The sequence below is a fragment of the Phodopus roborovskii genome, unplaced genomic scaffold (genome assembly GCF_943737965.1).
Source record: "Phodopus roborovskii unplaced genomic scaffold, PHOROB, whole genome shotgun sequence".
Taxonomy (NCBI): domain Eukaryota; kingdom Metazoa; phylum Chordata; class Mammalia; order Rodentia; family Cricetidae; genus Phodopus; species Phodopus roborovskii.
The window spans coordinates 12,995,023-13,009,533 of record NW_026126611.1 but is presented as its reverse complement, the minus strand read 5'-3'; the positions used below and the strand labels follow the sequence as shown (position 1 = coordinate 13,009,533).

The following is a 14,511-nucleotide window of genomic DNA, read 5'->3' as shown; positions in this document are numbered from 1 at the left end:
ATAATGATACAAGTTCAAGAAGATCCAAATTCTGCTAGGGTTTTAAGAATCACATTGAGTATATATGCTCAGGTATAACCTTCCATCATAAACCCTGGAAAACGTGGAGGAGTGTATGACAGGCCAGGCCGGGGCATAATGACGCACGTGCCTTTCGGTGTCCCGGTGCTGATGTTTATACATGCGATTGCTTGCAAGGGGCTTTATTTCATGCAACCATGTTTTATAATTGTCTGCATTTTTAATATAACCATGTCAACTTTATTGTCTGTATGCCAGGTAGTTTTTGATGACAATGTTAATGTCGGTGCCCCCTCCCACGTCCCGAGAAGTTGCTCCTATTCCCGTGTCTCTGGGAAACTGAGGCTCAGAGCCTTCAAGGCCCTCTTCAAGGTCACCTCTAGCTAAGTTGACCACCCCTGTAGACTGCTTGGCTTCGAATGCCAACGCCCCTTCCTTTGCCACGCTCTCTCTTCCTAGGCAAGGAGTTTCTGGTTTCCCGGTACCTCCCTTTGCTGTTTGTTTCTCTGGTGTTGGGTGTACACAGGAACACAAAGGAAAATATTCTTGATGTGGTTGTCTTCTGATACTGTAGTTCTGTGAAGCACAGATCACCCAAATTGAGAGATGGTTGGTAAAGGGGCGACGTGATGAATTTACTGAAACCTGCTTTCTTTGACTGGAGACCTTCAGGCCTCCAAGTACTATTGCTAGCTTCTTTTGTGAGAATTACCGTCGTAAGTGGCGTCAGCAATTTCTGTGGGTCTGTTGAAAGACGTCCTTTCCATTTGAAGACCTCATACCGAAGACACAATGATGTCTTCTTTATGTTGCTTGAGAGTTTGTATGAAAGCTGCTCCCGTGGGCTAGCTCTGAACCATGGCATCTGCGTTGGTTTGGCAGAGCCATCAAACCCATTTCTAAATTGACACTGGCATTCATGAGCATCTCCAGATAGCCTATTCACATGTATGCCATTGTATTTGAAAGACCCCGTAGAGCAACCCTCCCCATTCATTCCCCTAAAGCATGAAAATATTTGGGAAGTTACCAACCACTTATCTCTCAAACTTACAACGGATACTGTTGTATCCAGCAGCCCCAGGACCTGGCCCAGATCCCCACACAGCGGGAGATAGTGCTGCAAACAAGAGCTTTTGTGCTCATTTTAGAGTATGTGTGTTTTGACACCAGCCTTCACAGAAGAACTGACCCATCACGCAGCAATGGTGTTTCAGCCTTGGAAGTTACTGAGCCGCTGATGCATTTCCCTGCATCATCCTCAGAAACCTCTTCTACCTAGGTCTGGGCTCAGCCTTCCTCCTGTTGACGGTGTTATACACACACATTCTAGGAAACCATTTGGTTGACTATAGCTGGGTTTTTCTGTCCCTCCAAGCCAGCTCCAAGTAACCGCATTGAGAATTCTTATTGATTATGAAAGCTAGGCTGGTAGCTTAGGCTTGGTTCTAACTAGCTCTTGCAACTGAAATTAACCCATTTCTATTCATTTACTTTCTGCCTTGTGGCTTTTTTTACTCTGTACTGCCCATGCTACTTTCCTGCTTCCCCTGTGTCTGTTTGGGGACTCTGCCGTCTTCTTCCCAGCATTCTCTCTGCCCTGAAAATCCTGCCTAGCTATTGGCCGTTTAGCATTTTATGAAACCAATCTGAGTGACACATGTTCACAGTGTACAAAAAGCTTATTCCACAAGAGTCTACCACTGCCCTGGCCCCTGCAGAGCTCAATGTACGGGCTGGAATTCTCACAACCCAAGTCCATGTCTATTTTTGGTACTGCCCAACTGTATAACCTCACTTCCTTCCTGGGGACGGGGGGAGAGTTGTATTACCCTGCCCACCCCAAGGATCTGTTGCGAAAGAGACTCAAATCATCAGTGTTGCTTTGTATGTACATAATCTTGTAGTGGATGTGCCTAGAGCCACTTAGATTTCCAAATGTCTCCTAAATGAGACCCTATCTTCTGATCTTGGTTTTCAAGTCAGCAGGATAATCTTAACAAGACTGCAGGCCCTGCCATCCCTTGCTTCTGGGGACACCCTTGCTTCTGGGGACACCCTTGCTTCTGGGGACACCCTGCCCATAGCTCAGTGTCCAAACCCTGGTCAGGCTCCAATGCCCTCTTCTTGTTGATGCTACTTAGGTATGCTCCTCCACAGAGGCTGTGCCTTGGCGTATTCCAAGGAAACATTTCCTCCGCGTGTCTGTAGTCCCTCACACTGGCCAGGTTGCTCCCGACACGAGGCTTCAACACACAGGCCTTCTACCCTGCCTTCTCTTCCGTCTTTGGGCTCAAGTTTTCCATCTCACACCACCTAGGTCATTCACTCTTTCTCCAAGATGGCATGATTGTAGCACACTCATTTTATTGCCATACGTTTAGTATCTGTCATCTCTTTCTACTGCAGACTCCTGCAGGCTGGATGCTTGAATGTTCCCCTAAAGTCCATGTGTGATCCACAATGTGGTAGTCTTTGGAAGTGGGGGACGTTTGGGAGATGATTGGACTTAGACATAATCTTGACGATGGGGCCCCCACCATGGGATTAGTGCCCTTATAAGAAGGGGAAAAGAGGTCAGAGCTCTCTTCCTCTTGTGGCGTAGGGACCTAGGAAAGAGGTGATCATATACAAGCTGGGCTACACTGGCATCCTGCTCATGAACCAGCCTCCAAAGCTTCAAGGAATAAAGATATATCTAGTTAATCTATGTACATATGTATGTATATTAGCTGCTGTTGTCAGCGGCTAGTCTGTGCTAATTTGTCATGGTAGCCTGAACTGGCATCCAAAATAATGCCTGGCATAGAGGAGATTGCTTGCTTAGAACTTGGTGGAGGGATGTAGCTACTCTCCTGCCTCTGATTCTGCCCCCCCCACCTCTCACTACCTCTGAACTTTTCCAGATACTTAATGTCTTATACTTGCACACAAGACCTGATTTCACATGTGTTTGATCATTTTATGACACTGATATTCATGGGTGTTACTGCTTTTCAAGCAACATGCTAAAACTTGAAGTAGAGGCTGAGAATACCCTGCAGCTATATACCAAATGATTTGTGTGCCGTCTTTAGAGAGTTACCTTCAGGGTTTGAATCATATGTATTTTAATTCTTTCAATGATGGATTGTTACTTTTACAGAAGAATTTGATTATGGAAGAGCAGATCTGTCATTCCTGTTCAAGGCTGTAGAGTAAGCTAAGCAAGGGAGTCTGAAAATCTGAATGATTTGGGGTAAAAGAAAAAAATGCCATACGGGCAAGATGATAGCCTAATGACTTACTCTGCACAATTTATTTTCTTTCTCTTTTTCCCTGTATTTGCAGGGGTTGGGCTGTCTGCTGTTAATGCCTTTCCACCCTCTTCATATGATATGGGTATATGTATGTCCATCCGGGGAGGTCACTCATGGCAAAGCCAGAGAAAAAAAGTCTTGCTTGGAGCAATGTCATGAGACCATCTTTCACAGACAACAATTGATGTGTCAGTGACCTTCAGACTTTCAAATCATGGGATACTTAGGGCGTGAAAGTATTTTTTGTATTACGCCTAAGTGAACTGGTGAGGACAGGGGTTATTCATATGAGAATTCATTTCCTTCTCTTTTTGTTATCTAGCGATTAGGAATACAAAATATAGAATATTGGGAAATAGATGAAATATTGAGGTTGTGGAAAACTACCAAATTAAAAACATAGGCGCTGGAGACGTGGTTCGGTGGTAGGAATGCTTGCTGCACCACACAAGGACCTAAGTTCGGGTCCCAGCACCCATGGGGACTGTGGGGAATGGAGATAGGGCCAGCCTGCTCCTACGTTGAATGAGAGATGCTTTGTCAAGGGAGTACATTGGACTGCCAAGAGGATGTACACTGGAGGACAGCCATCTCTTCTCAAGCCCAGATCACACTGTATTGGAACAGTAGCCGGATGTTCCCTCCACCTCCTCACTTTGCCAGTGCTAGGCTGTTCTCTGAGAAACTGGCATCTTCAGCTCTTGAATAGCCCTTTGTCCTTGATAGGTGCCGGTGACAACATTGTCAGCGGTCCATGTCTAGCTGGTGAGTGGTTCACGTGGCTTACAGGGCATAGAGACCCCACTGTGCTTAGGCTGCTCCTGTTCTGAAAGGGATCAGTTTGTCCTAGCACACTAAGGTCCCAGACTGGAATCTTCGGGTGAAGCAGAGGGTATGTGGGGCAGGGTACAAAGTGGCTTTAGGGTCAAGCAATGGAGGTAAAGTTCAGGAAACAGTTACTGATTAGCAGTCCAGCATGTCTAATCCCTACCTCTTCTAACCCTCCCTTCCTGTGTTGTGAAATGAGGCTCCTAACATCTAGTGCTGCCACAGGCACTGTGTGGAGTGAGGTCTGTAGAGTATTTTGCCCTAGGTTTGACGGGTACTGGTCTAGCCATGGCCATCATTTGACAAGCATGTCTACGTCTTCAGCCTGGCCTAGTTTTATTTGTCTTGGAGCAGATTCTGCCAGGCCTTCGTGGCATGGTTTTCTCCCCGAACTTAGAGACATGTGGAGTCTAGTTCTGCTGGAAGAGAACTCTCCTGACTGCTAGGGAGAAACAGATGTGCGGGCCAACATCTGCTCTGTTTTTAGGTACGTTGAAGTCCTACTGGTTAGATTAGTTGGCTGTGGTAGTCATTTTGGAGCACAAACATAAAGGAAGTGAACAGAAACCTAAGAGACTGACACTCCATTCCTGCCTGAGCAAGATCCTCTAATAGGATTGCCATTGATTCCTAAGCTAATTTGGAAATAGTATGTATTTACATTTATGTTGTTATTAATAGGAATGGTGCACTGACCACTTGATTGCAAAAGTAGTTTTCTTCTACAGACTTACCCTTAACATTCCCAAGTACACATTCAGATTTAGCCCAGAAATGAGTTATGAAGCAGGGCAGTATTGGGGGCTAGCAGTAAAAGCAGAGAACACTAATTTGCTTTTCAATTTAATTAAGAATGGAAATCAATTTCTAAATCACAAATGGCAATAGTTTAATATGGATATTGTTTGTGAGCACCTTAAACGCCAAGCCTTCATATTTAGGCTCAAGAAAATGTTTTAAGGGGGCTAGAGAGATGGCTTGGTGATTACAGACATGTGTTGTTCTTCTGAAGGACCCAAGTTTGGTTGCCAGCAGCCACGTTGGACAATTCCTGATTGCCTGCAATTTCAGCTCTAAGGGATCACATGACTCTGGCTCCTGCAAGCACTTGTACTCACACGGACAGATGTGCACACATACACATAATTAAAAATAATTTTTTAAATCTTTTTTTTTAAATGAAATGCTTCAGGGATGTTAGTTATTAATAGGTTGAGTGAGCACGTAGCTAGAGTGTTTTAAAGATATTTTCGTAAAAATACTTAATATTAGGGCCGCTAGTTTTAATTCCGTGGAGAATGGTTTTTAGTGGAGCTTAAATAGTGCTGAGCAAGCAATGTCCCTAATTACAAGAAATGCAGCGATTGGAGACAGTCTGCTCACAAACTCTCACCGTCATGGTGGCTGATGTGTGCTGACCTTGACCTCATGGGGAAAGGGAACCCATGGTCGGTGGTGCAGACTGGGGCATTAGCATATTTTGCTGGCAAGCACAGAACTGGGACTGCAGTGATCCTCCTCCCTCACTAACTCCTTCCCAAATAGCATCGTATCAGAGGCCCAGACTCCCAGGGGAGATGCAGCCGCGCGCGACACTGTGTGGTCTGTAACCGGAATCCTGTGTGAAACAGCTTGTCCTAGCGGAGAGGAGAGGATTTCAGTCACTTGTGGTCATGATTTCCAAAGGACCCAGGGAAGGAAGGCTTGGAGAAGGGTTGCATGGGTTTGATCTGCATTGACAGGGGCATGGAGGCAGTTTCTTTGCCATCCACACTAATGCATATCGGGGTTTCTATTCGGGGAGTGGGTATTAAAAGTTTTTATTCTCCAGGGATCTGTTCAGACAAAAATAGATCTGCTCCCGCAAGATCCAGAGTCAAGAATAAATTATATCCCTTGAGGTTGTACAAGTTCATTAGCACATTGCTGAAGGTAGCTCAAATAATTGCTTTAAAAAGGGCTACATTTTAGAAGGCCTATCGAGATATTAGAAAATAGTGGAAAACATCAAATGATTATATTAATGTCCAAATTATAAGTTACTTCGCTAGCCTCAAGACTTCCTTTGCTTTTCTGAGTAATAAATGCAATTATGAAAGTAAAAGTGAGCGATAAGATCGGGCCGTCCAGAGGGGAGAGTTCCTACTTTGTGATTGCCATGACAACATTTACAGGTGCCAGGACATGCTCAATTTAGTGGGCACTGTTTTTCAGCTAGCCATAACCACCCCCCTTTCAAAAAAAAAAAAAAAAAGTGTATCGTTTAACGTGTATGATTTGGAGATCTCCAGATTAACTTTTGTGCCTGGTCTAAGTAATGCGGATGAAAATGGATCCACATTGGTAGAGCCCTGAGTGACCCAGTAGCTGCCCGTGACCCCTGAATGCAACAGAGACTCCCCATTGACCTCTATCATGTTTCAGGAGGTATCTTGTTTCATGTACCCAATAGGGTTAATTTTCCATTTAATTTGAAACGTATATTTACTTTTAATATATTTAACTTTCTTAACGGTGGCTTAAGGTCTTTGTGTTACAAATAGGGACATTTTTATCACAGACACCCATAGCCACAAAGTGCTGTTTCCGGGTCACTCTGCTCCAGGGAAGGGCTAGGATCGAACCAGGCCCTTTGATTCTGGAGCCTGCAGCCCTGTTCTCTAGTGTGCTCTGTCACTACTCAGTTCTGTTAGTGCTGTCTTACTGAAGGCATTACATCATTTCTCCGGGCATTCTTTTCTCCTTCTCCTCTAACATAAGGACCAAATGTTGCTATTTAAACTACATTGTAGCCTGATACAGTGTTGAGATACCCACTGAGCTGCCAAGTCTGATGTTTTGATTGTGAGCCTGGCCTTGAAGTGGCTCAGCATCTCTCTAGACCAAGGTAACAGTCTGGGAGCATCTTTATACCGCTGTGTTGGTCTCTAGTGCACCCACAGATGAGTTTCTTTTCTTCCTCTCCATCCGGCTCACGGCCTGGAAACAGACGATAGCTCTTTGGGCTGCCGCTAAAGACTGTCTTAGCTTTAGATTTCCCAGAGGACTTCTTCAAGATTTCATGGATACATAAAATGTGTGTGAGGATCTTACGTGAGTGCCTCCAGGACCCCAGTTGGTTAAGTTATGTTGAGTCTAGGAAACTCCAGGCAGGTGATGGATTTAATCACTTCCCTTCTCACTGGACCTGCACACAAATGTTCAGAGATGCATGCTATTTGTAGCAACTGTGTATTCTGAAGTACTCTTTTAAGGGATTTTTGGAGACTGGGAAGGGTTTAGAGTAAGCTTCAAGGTGACCTTTGCTGGTACCTTTTAGTTTCTTTATACCCCCTGGAGCAGGTGTTACTCAGACCTGCTCTGTCACCAGCCCCACAACTGGTCATGCACACTCTATCAGTATTCTCCTTTGACATGCTATTAATGTAGAAATCTCTCCTCACCCAAACGATGGAGATGATTATGATGAGCCCGGAGAGGATATATTCCTTTTTTTTTTCTCCTAGAAAATTGGATTTGGCCTGAGTTATGAAATATATTCATCCGTGTTGTAGCTCAGTGGTTCTCAGCCCTGGCTAGACATTCAAATTACCTAAGGAGCTTTTTAAAAATACCAACTGCCCGGGACTTTCTCCAGAGTCCTGAAATCAGGGGCGCAGTGTCTGGAGCCTGGCTGCAATCTTCTTTAGAGCTCCGTAAGCAAGTGGATTGTGAAGCAAGGGGTGGGCAGCTGGAGAGGAAGATGGACAGGCATGGAGGAGGCGCCTATCCTGCCACTGCTATTACCAGAAGTACCATTAGTACTGCTAGTGAACACATATTAGGTGCCTATTGTATAGGGACATTGCTCTCAGTATCGTCATTTAATGTTTTTCTTAAAGCCATGAGTTTATTCTGTTTTTACAAATGTCCATATGGAAATCCTTGGGGATATAGAACCCTGCTATCTGAGTAGAATGACAGTCCCTTGGGGTTACTCCCTGCTACAAAAGCAACATCTAACCTGCTTGTTAGGTATATACCTGGTTTTCCATATTCACTGCCTTGTCATATAAGGCCTCAGTGACGTTCATATGCTCAGCCTATCGGCTCTGCCAGTAGAGACCTGGGTATAACATAGCAAACAGCCAGGAGTCCAGATCCTTGGCCTCCTAGTTCCTAGTGTCAGACCTCACCTGCGGCTTCTAAAGTAAGTCATGGTTGAAAGTAGAGAGACCCTGATAACACAGCACCCTGTGAGACTCTGGCGGAACAGATGAGCTCTGCTGACTGTTCAAGTTGACACTGCTGTGTACTCAGAGGGGGCACTTTTGTAGATGGTTCCTTACGCTCTGTGTATAACCTTCCCGGGAGGGCTCCATCAATGGCCGGAGTGCAGTGGCATTTACTGTGTAGGCACATGGATGCAGAGTCGGGTAAGGGCCTGTGCTCTGCCCCAGCCCAGTCCTACTTACCAATCCTCTCTTTTTTCCCTTTCAGATCCTGAGCTCTATGCCCAAAGGCCCCAAGAGCTTTGGATATGCTTTCACCTCTCTGAAAGTTGACCCTGAATACAATCATCTGCAAGGCTGTCCGGATTTGTTGTCTGGGAGCCTATTCTGGGCAATGCATTTTGATAACAGTTCGTTGTCCTTTGATCTTCGTAGCCAGCAAGTTACCTACTGCATTTTCAAACATCCTGACAGCTTTGAAAGTCTAATATCCTAGGATAAAAAGCTTTATGCCAAGGAATTGCAGGCACACGTTAGGAGAGAAGTTGGCTGTGGAGAATACCCGTCTCCCTGCAGCTTCCCTAACGCCCTCCCACGATGAACCTCAGTTGCCAGCGTATATAAGGCATTTAGGGCCTCTGGGTTATGATACATGGGAGAAGGACAAATTTCATGATCTGCTAACACAATTGCAGGACTTAGGGTCACGTGCCAGTAGTGATGAGCTCTGTTCCTTCCTATGTACAGAAAGAAGGATTAACTACAGTTGTCTTATTCCTTCAGCACACTATCTGGTTGCAAAAGTTTTCTAGAATGAAGGGAGGGAGGAAAAAGGAGGCGAAAGATAAGAAGATGAGAAATGTTGAGATGTGGTACACCTTCCTGGGTGGGATGTCTCAACAATAGCCATACTATAAGGGTCTGGTGTTGGCAGTGTTTCTGCTGCGTTTGTTGGCTGTGTAGCCTAGGTGAGATGCTTTTGTTACTTTGCAAGGTCTTTTTTAGGGAAAACAGTCTTCTTGAAGTGCTCAGTAGGGACTGACTCACTGGCTCAACAGTTAAAAACATTTGCTGTTCTTGTATAGAACCCAGATTTGGTTCCCAACACCCATGTCGGGTAGTTCATAATTGCCCATAACTCTAGCTTTTGGGGACCCAATGGCATCTTCTGGCCACCAAGGGAAGTCACATATGTGCACATACACATATGTAATATGCAGTCACACACACATAGATACAAATAAAACAAATCTTTAAAAGAATTACTTAGGTCAGGGTTATTATATCATCTAAAGGTCAAGATAGAGACTCCTTTCTCATTTGGTATCTAGGTCCTGCTGTAGAATCAGAAGTGTTCTGTAAATGATGAGGATGCTGGAAAACAAGGACATGCTGGCATTGCCCTAATCATTGCCTTCCAAGGTCTAGGGACATCTGCCACACTCATCAAAACTTCTGGGCTTTGTGCTATGTATCATTCATTCTTAAGGAACTTTAATTCTTATGGAAATTTTTAAAATGTTAGGAACATTTCGTCGTCAAAGCCATTTTTGAGTTTTGTGCAGAATGGCTGCAGAATGTGTTGAATGGAGTGCGCTGAGATTTGTCACATCATTTGTGGGAAGACACATTCCCATAATGCACAATTAGACTGGTTGCATTATTGCAGGGTATTCCTGAACGGTCTTCTAGACCTAAGCCACTGTGTTCAGACATACTCTCCTATTAAATCTAACACTGATCCTCCTGTTTGTGTATGTGCCCAGTGGGGTTTGGCACAGTAATAGGCCTCTAACAGATTGCTCATCATGTTCACATTTAAAGGGTTCCCCTAACCTTTAGCTAGCAGGTATTTATGTTGTGTCTTTTAGTTAAGTGGACCTTGCTGTCCAGTTAATATACACACATGGTCAATTACAGTGTGGTCCCTGTGGATGTCAGGCGGCTTATAAATCAGAAGGCTACAAAACAAAAGAGATAGATGATGACTCAGGGTGGAAAAATCTGTGTGCCAAACCCTACTTATTTATTGCATTTGGAAAAATGTCCCCAGTTGAATTGTTCCTGGCTTAAACTCTGCTTCCTTTTTTATTCCCATTTTCTAAGTTATTTTTATGGTGTACTGTCTAAAGCACCTTTCATCTACTAAAGAAGAACATTTATCACGTTCCCTAATCTATTATTTATAAGTACCTTGGGCTTCTGGCGTTTTCTGCATTTGTTCCCATAGCAAGCAAGCCCTATCATCTTGCTTCCTTGTTGGAGATTTCCCTGGCTTCTTGGGTTCCCCTGATGGCTTGGAGCTTCCAGGTAGATGTCTCCATGTGATTCAGTGTCACCAAATGGTAACCTGTGCAGGCCCAGGCTACAAACCAGTCAAGATGGCAAGATGCTTGGCTTCTCAGATGGGCAGATACCCAGACTCACTCTAGAAAGTTCAGTCTTCTGTCCTGCCTACAGTTCAATGGCTATGTCACCGTGAGCAGGAATCCTCTAGGTCTCTGTTTTATCCTCTGGAAAAAGGGAGCAGTTCTAATCCACCTCTGAAATTTGGATCTAATAAAGCAGTAAATAAAGCTCTTAGCAAAGCTTCCAAACTTCCCCAAGCCCTGTGTGTGTGTGTATGGTTGACACTGAGATGTCTTGTTTAATGGTTTCTCCACCTGATTGTTAGGAGACAGGGTCTCTCCTTGAACCTAGATCTTCTATTTCCACTAGCATGGCTGGCCATTGAGCCCCTGCAGTCTGCCTGTGCCCACCCTGACAGCACTGGAGTTGCAGTCTGTTGCCACATTCCTGGATTTTTTAAGTGGGTATGGGGATCCAAACTCGGGTTCATATTCCGGTGTAGCCAACTCTCTCTCTCTGGTATCCCTGAGTCATCAGCTAGCCCTCCTTAATCTTTTTTCCCTCATTAGGAAGCAATAACAATGTCCTATGAAAACATACCAGCAGGAGCCTGTTAATCACATTCAAGCTAAGCTGTAGAGATGAAAGGAAGCTAGCAAGTTCAAGGCGAACTGGAGAAACAGTTTCGAGTTCTCCCAAGTCAGGTTCTAGGTCCAGTAATGCCTGTGTCACTTGAGTCCTGGTTACAAAGGCACATTGCCAGTGGGTTGGACAGTCAGCGTGTTAACTAGTCCTTTGGGTAATAGATGATCACTGAAGTTTCAAACCCAGTGGCCCAAAACAAACTCAATAAGTATTGGTTGTGTCTATAGAAGTTTGAGTGCATGCTTACCCATGTGAGTCCCTGCCAAAACTAACCAGATGTGTTACATCAACACAACTAGAGTGAGTGGTGCTCAATTACCCAGTGTCCCTTGGTACTTTTGTAAAAATGGACATATATCTAGACCATCCCCCTCTCTTTTGACAGCTTTACACCAAATTATTTTGAGGGCAAAAAAATTTACCATTCAATGTTCTCTTTTTTTTCTCCCTAGGAAATTCCACTTACTTGGATGACCATGGACCACCTCCTAGTAAGGTAAGGTCATTTCTTGTGGTATAATCTACTTTTCCTTTAGCAATACTCATGTGCTTGTATACTCTAGCAAGTCCCAGGCCTCCAGTGAACCCAGGCAGGTTCCTTCTAGCCATGAGTTGTTCAAGAAAGCAAGCAGTAGATGGATGGTGTTAAAAGAATCTTTAACTTTAATGAGGAGGAACCTTAAGAGCCCAGAGGCGGCCAAAGTGACCCAGGACTCACTGCAGACCTTTGTATGTTCCGTATTCATATCTCCTTGTTCTTTGACGTTGACTGGTTTGTTTTGACCCTTGATGGGAGTTACATGATGAAGCCTCCCCATGGTGTTGGACCTTGGGGCTCTTCTCATTTCTGTCAGATTCTCTCTGGCCCACTCTGATTGGATTACTCCACTCATGTCCAGTTCGTGTCCTCCCATGTTTAGTCTGCTAGCTGTGCCTACTTCACTCTTCTTAAGAACAGTTTCACCTAACTATTTTGGTGACAGAACAGTTAATAGACATAATGTACCCAATACTCTCTACTTTATTGACCTAGATGAACGTCAAATGCAAACTCATTGAAGTGTGGGCGATAAAACAAAACAAAACAGAAACAAAAAACAAACAAAACAATCCAAGATGATAGTGACCTTGGCATGTGAGAAAAAAAAAAATAAATGTAATGCAATGGATTCTCCTTGTTCTAAACTAAATCTCTCACACTTATCTGACATGATTTTTCCCCTTGTTTCAAGTGATGGTAATAGTTGGTCAGCCCTTGGAAGAGGACATCATAATCGATTAGATCAAAGTTGGTCACTGTTGGTGCAAGTTTTATAGCTAGTCTGCGAAAGCCCATATGTCCTTCCGTTTGGTATCTTAATGTTTGACCACTGGAAGCATTACTTGCCAAGTGCAGTTGTAACAGTGTTGAGAAGATAAGATGTTTAACTTTTGGAGCTTTGGAAATAGATATTGCGTGTGTCCTTTTTGGTTGTTGCTGTTTTGAGAGTCAGAGTTTCGTATCAGCCCGAGCTGGCTTTGACATCACTATATAGCTGAGGATGACCTTGAATTTCCCATCTCGCCTCCTGAATGCTGAGATGTCAGTCATCCACAGCCTCACTGGGTCTCATGTGATGCTTGGGATCCAACCCAGGACCTTATGAGTGCTAGGTGAGCACGCTATCAACGGAGCTGCATCCCCCACCCCTTGGCAAACTATGTCTGAAGCTATATTGGTTCTGCCACTTCGTTTGGCACTGAGTAAACCACTTAATATCCTGAGCCTCCACTTTTCCTGGGCAGAGTTTGACCGGAATCACCACCTAGAGCATAGGATGTCCAAACAGCACTCAACACTGAAAGGTGACAGTCAATAAATCAGCTGTGGCCGCTGCGTGCTGGGCTAACATTAAGGTTATTGATGAATTATAGAGTATGATTCTTCAAGATTGAAAGGTGTTCTACTATTTGATACTTTGTGTGTTTTACTTTGAGGGGGTGAAGGGAGGGTGGGTTGTTTGGGACATTACAGACACCAGAAACACAAATAGCAAGTATATAGTTTCCTAGAGGAGCAAAGGGATGCAGAGGATGTTGGAGCCAAAGGTCAGGGCTTGGTCTAACACATGCACTCCACGTCCTTACACATCTCCTGGTTTAGAGAGGCACGTAAAGCCTCCTCACTGAATCAGATTGGACCATGCAACCCAGAGCAGGGATCTGGTTCTCATCCCAAGTTCTCCCCTTGAGGCCAGGTAGCATCACAGCTCCCTGGGCCTTATCCAAACATACTTTGCCCTGCCTAACTCCATAGTGTCTGATTCCAGGATCTGGGTAGGAACCTCACAGGCCCCCAGGATGCTCACGCCATGGGTCCGAAGTCCACATTTGACAGCAGTTTTTGTAAAGGCCAAGAGCGAGGGAAAATTACCCCCCCACACACACCTTTGCTGTGCATGGCTTATTATGCAAAGGTTACGTATTATAAAATGTTGATTCACTATCATTAAGGGTTTTTTTTTAAGTGAAACATTTTTCATTGGTCTGCAACCAGCCCAAGAGAGAGGAGAAAGAGAAGGAAACCAGCACAGATCACATATTATAAGGATCCCTTACCTTGTGCACTTTTTCTCTGGTAAGGGTAGGTGGAGTTTGGTGCCTGAGTCCTGGTCTGAGCACAGGCAAAAGAGATAAGGGCATTCTGTGTGGGTCTACTGGCTCGTTGCTGAGGGTTTTTACTTTATGTACAGTCTGATAAACCCGGTGTTTTTTTCTGGGCAGTAGACTCAGGCCCATTTGACGTTGTAAGGCGGAACCCTCGGGAAGCAGAATGTAATGATGGGTAAAACACTCCTGCCTGTGAACATATTTTCATCCATGCTTCTGACTTCTGCTGGAGTGAAACTGAACCGTGGAAGTGATGAATGCAGCCTTACAGATAAAGGTCCCTGGAGTGTCCCCTGAGGCGGAAGGCTGATAATTTATGTCTGCAGACCCCTGGCTCACGTAGAGACATGGTGGCACCCAGAGGATAAGGACACACACATGTCTGGCCTCTGGAATGAACCCACCTGGCAGAAGAAAGCCGAATGGAGGCCAGACCCATAGTTTTCATATTTGCTTAGCACTGAGAAATAACTTCTTGATGCCAAGACCAAGGGTTGTGATCTTGATAG

At 44.6% G+C, this 14,511-nt stretch overlaps 1 protein-coding gene across 1 annotated transcript in view; it reads left to right on the top strand.

The window, feature by feature from the left end:
• The window catches only part of Ust (uronyl 2-sulfotransferase), a 249,244-nt gene that overhangs the window by 90,122 nt on the left and 144,611 nt on the right, over window positions 1-14,511 (top strand). The window contains exon 2 of the mRNA XM_051206019.1: window positions 11,806-11,849. Coding sequence (XP_051061976.1) covers window positions 11,806-11,849 — 44 coding nt within the window. The remainder of the gene's footprint in view (window positions 1-11,805; window positions 11,850-14,511) is intronic.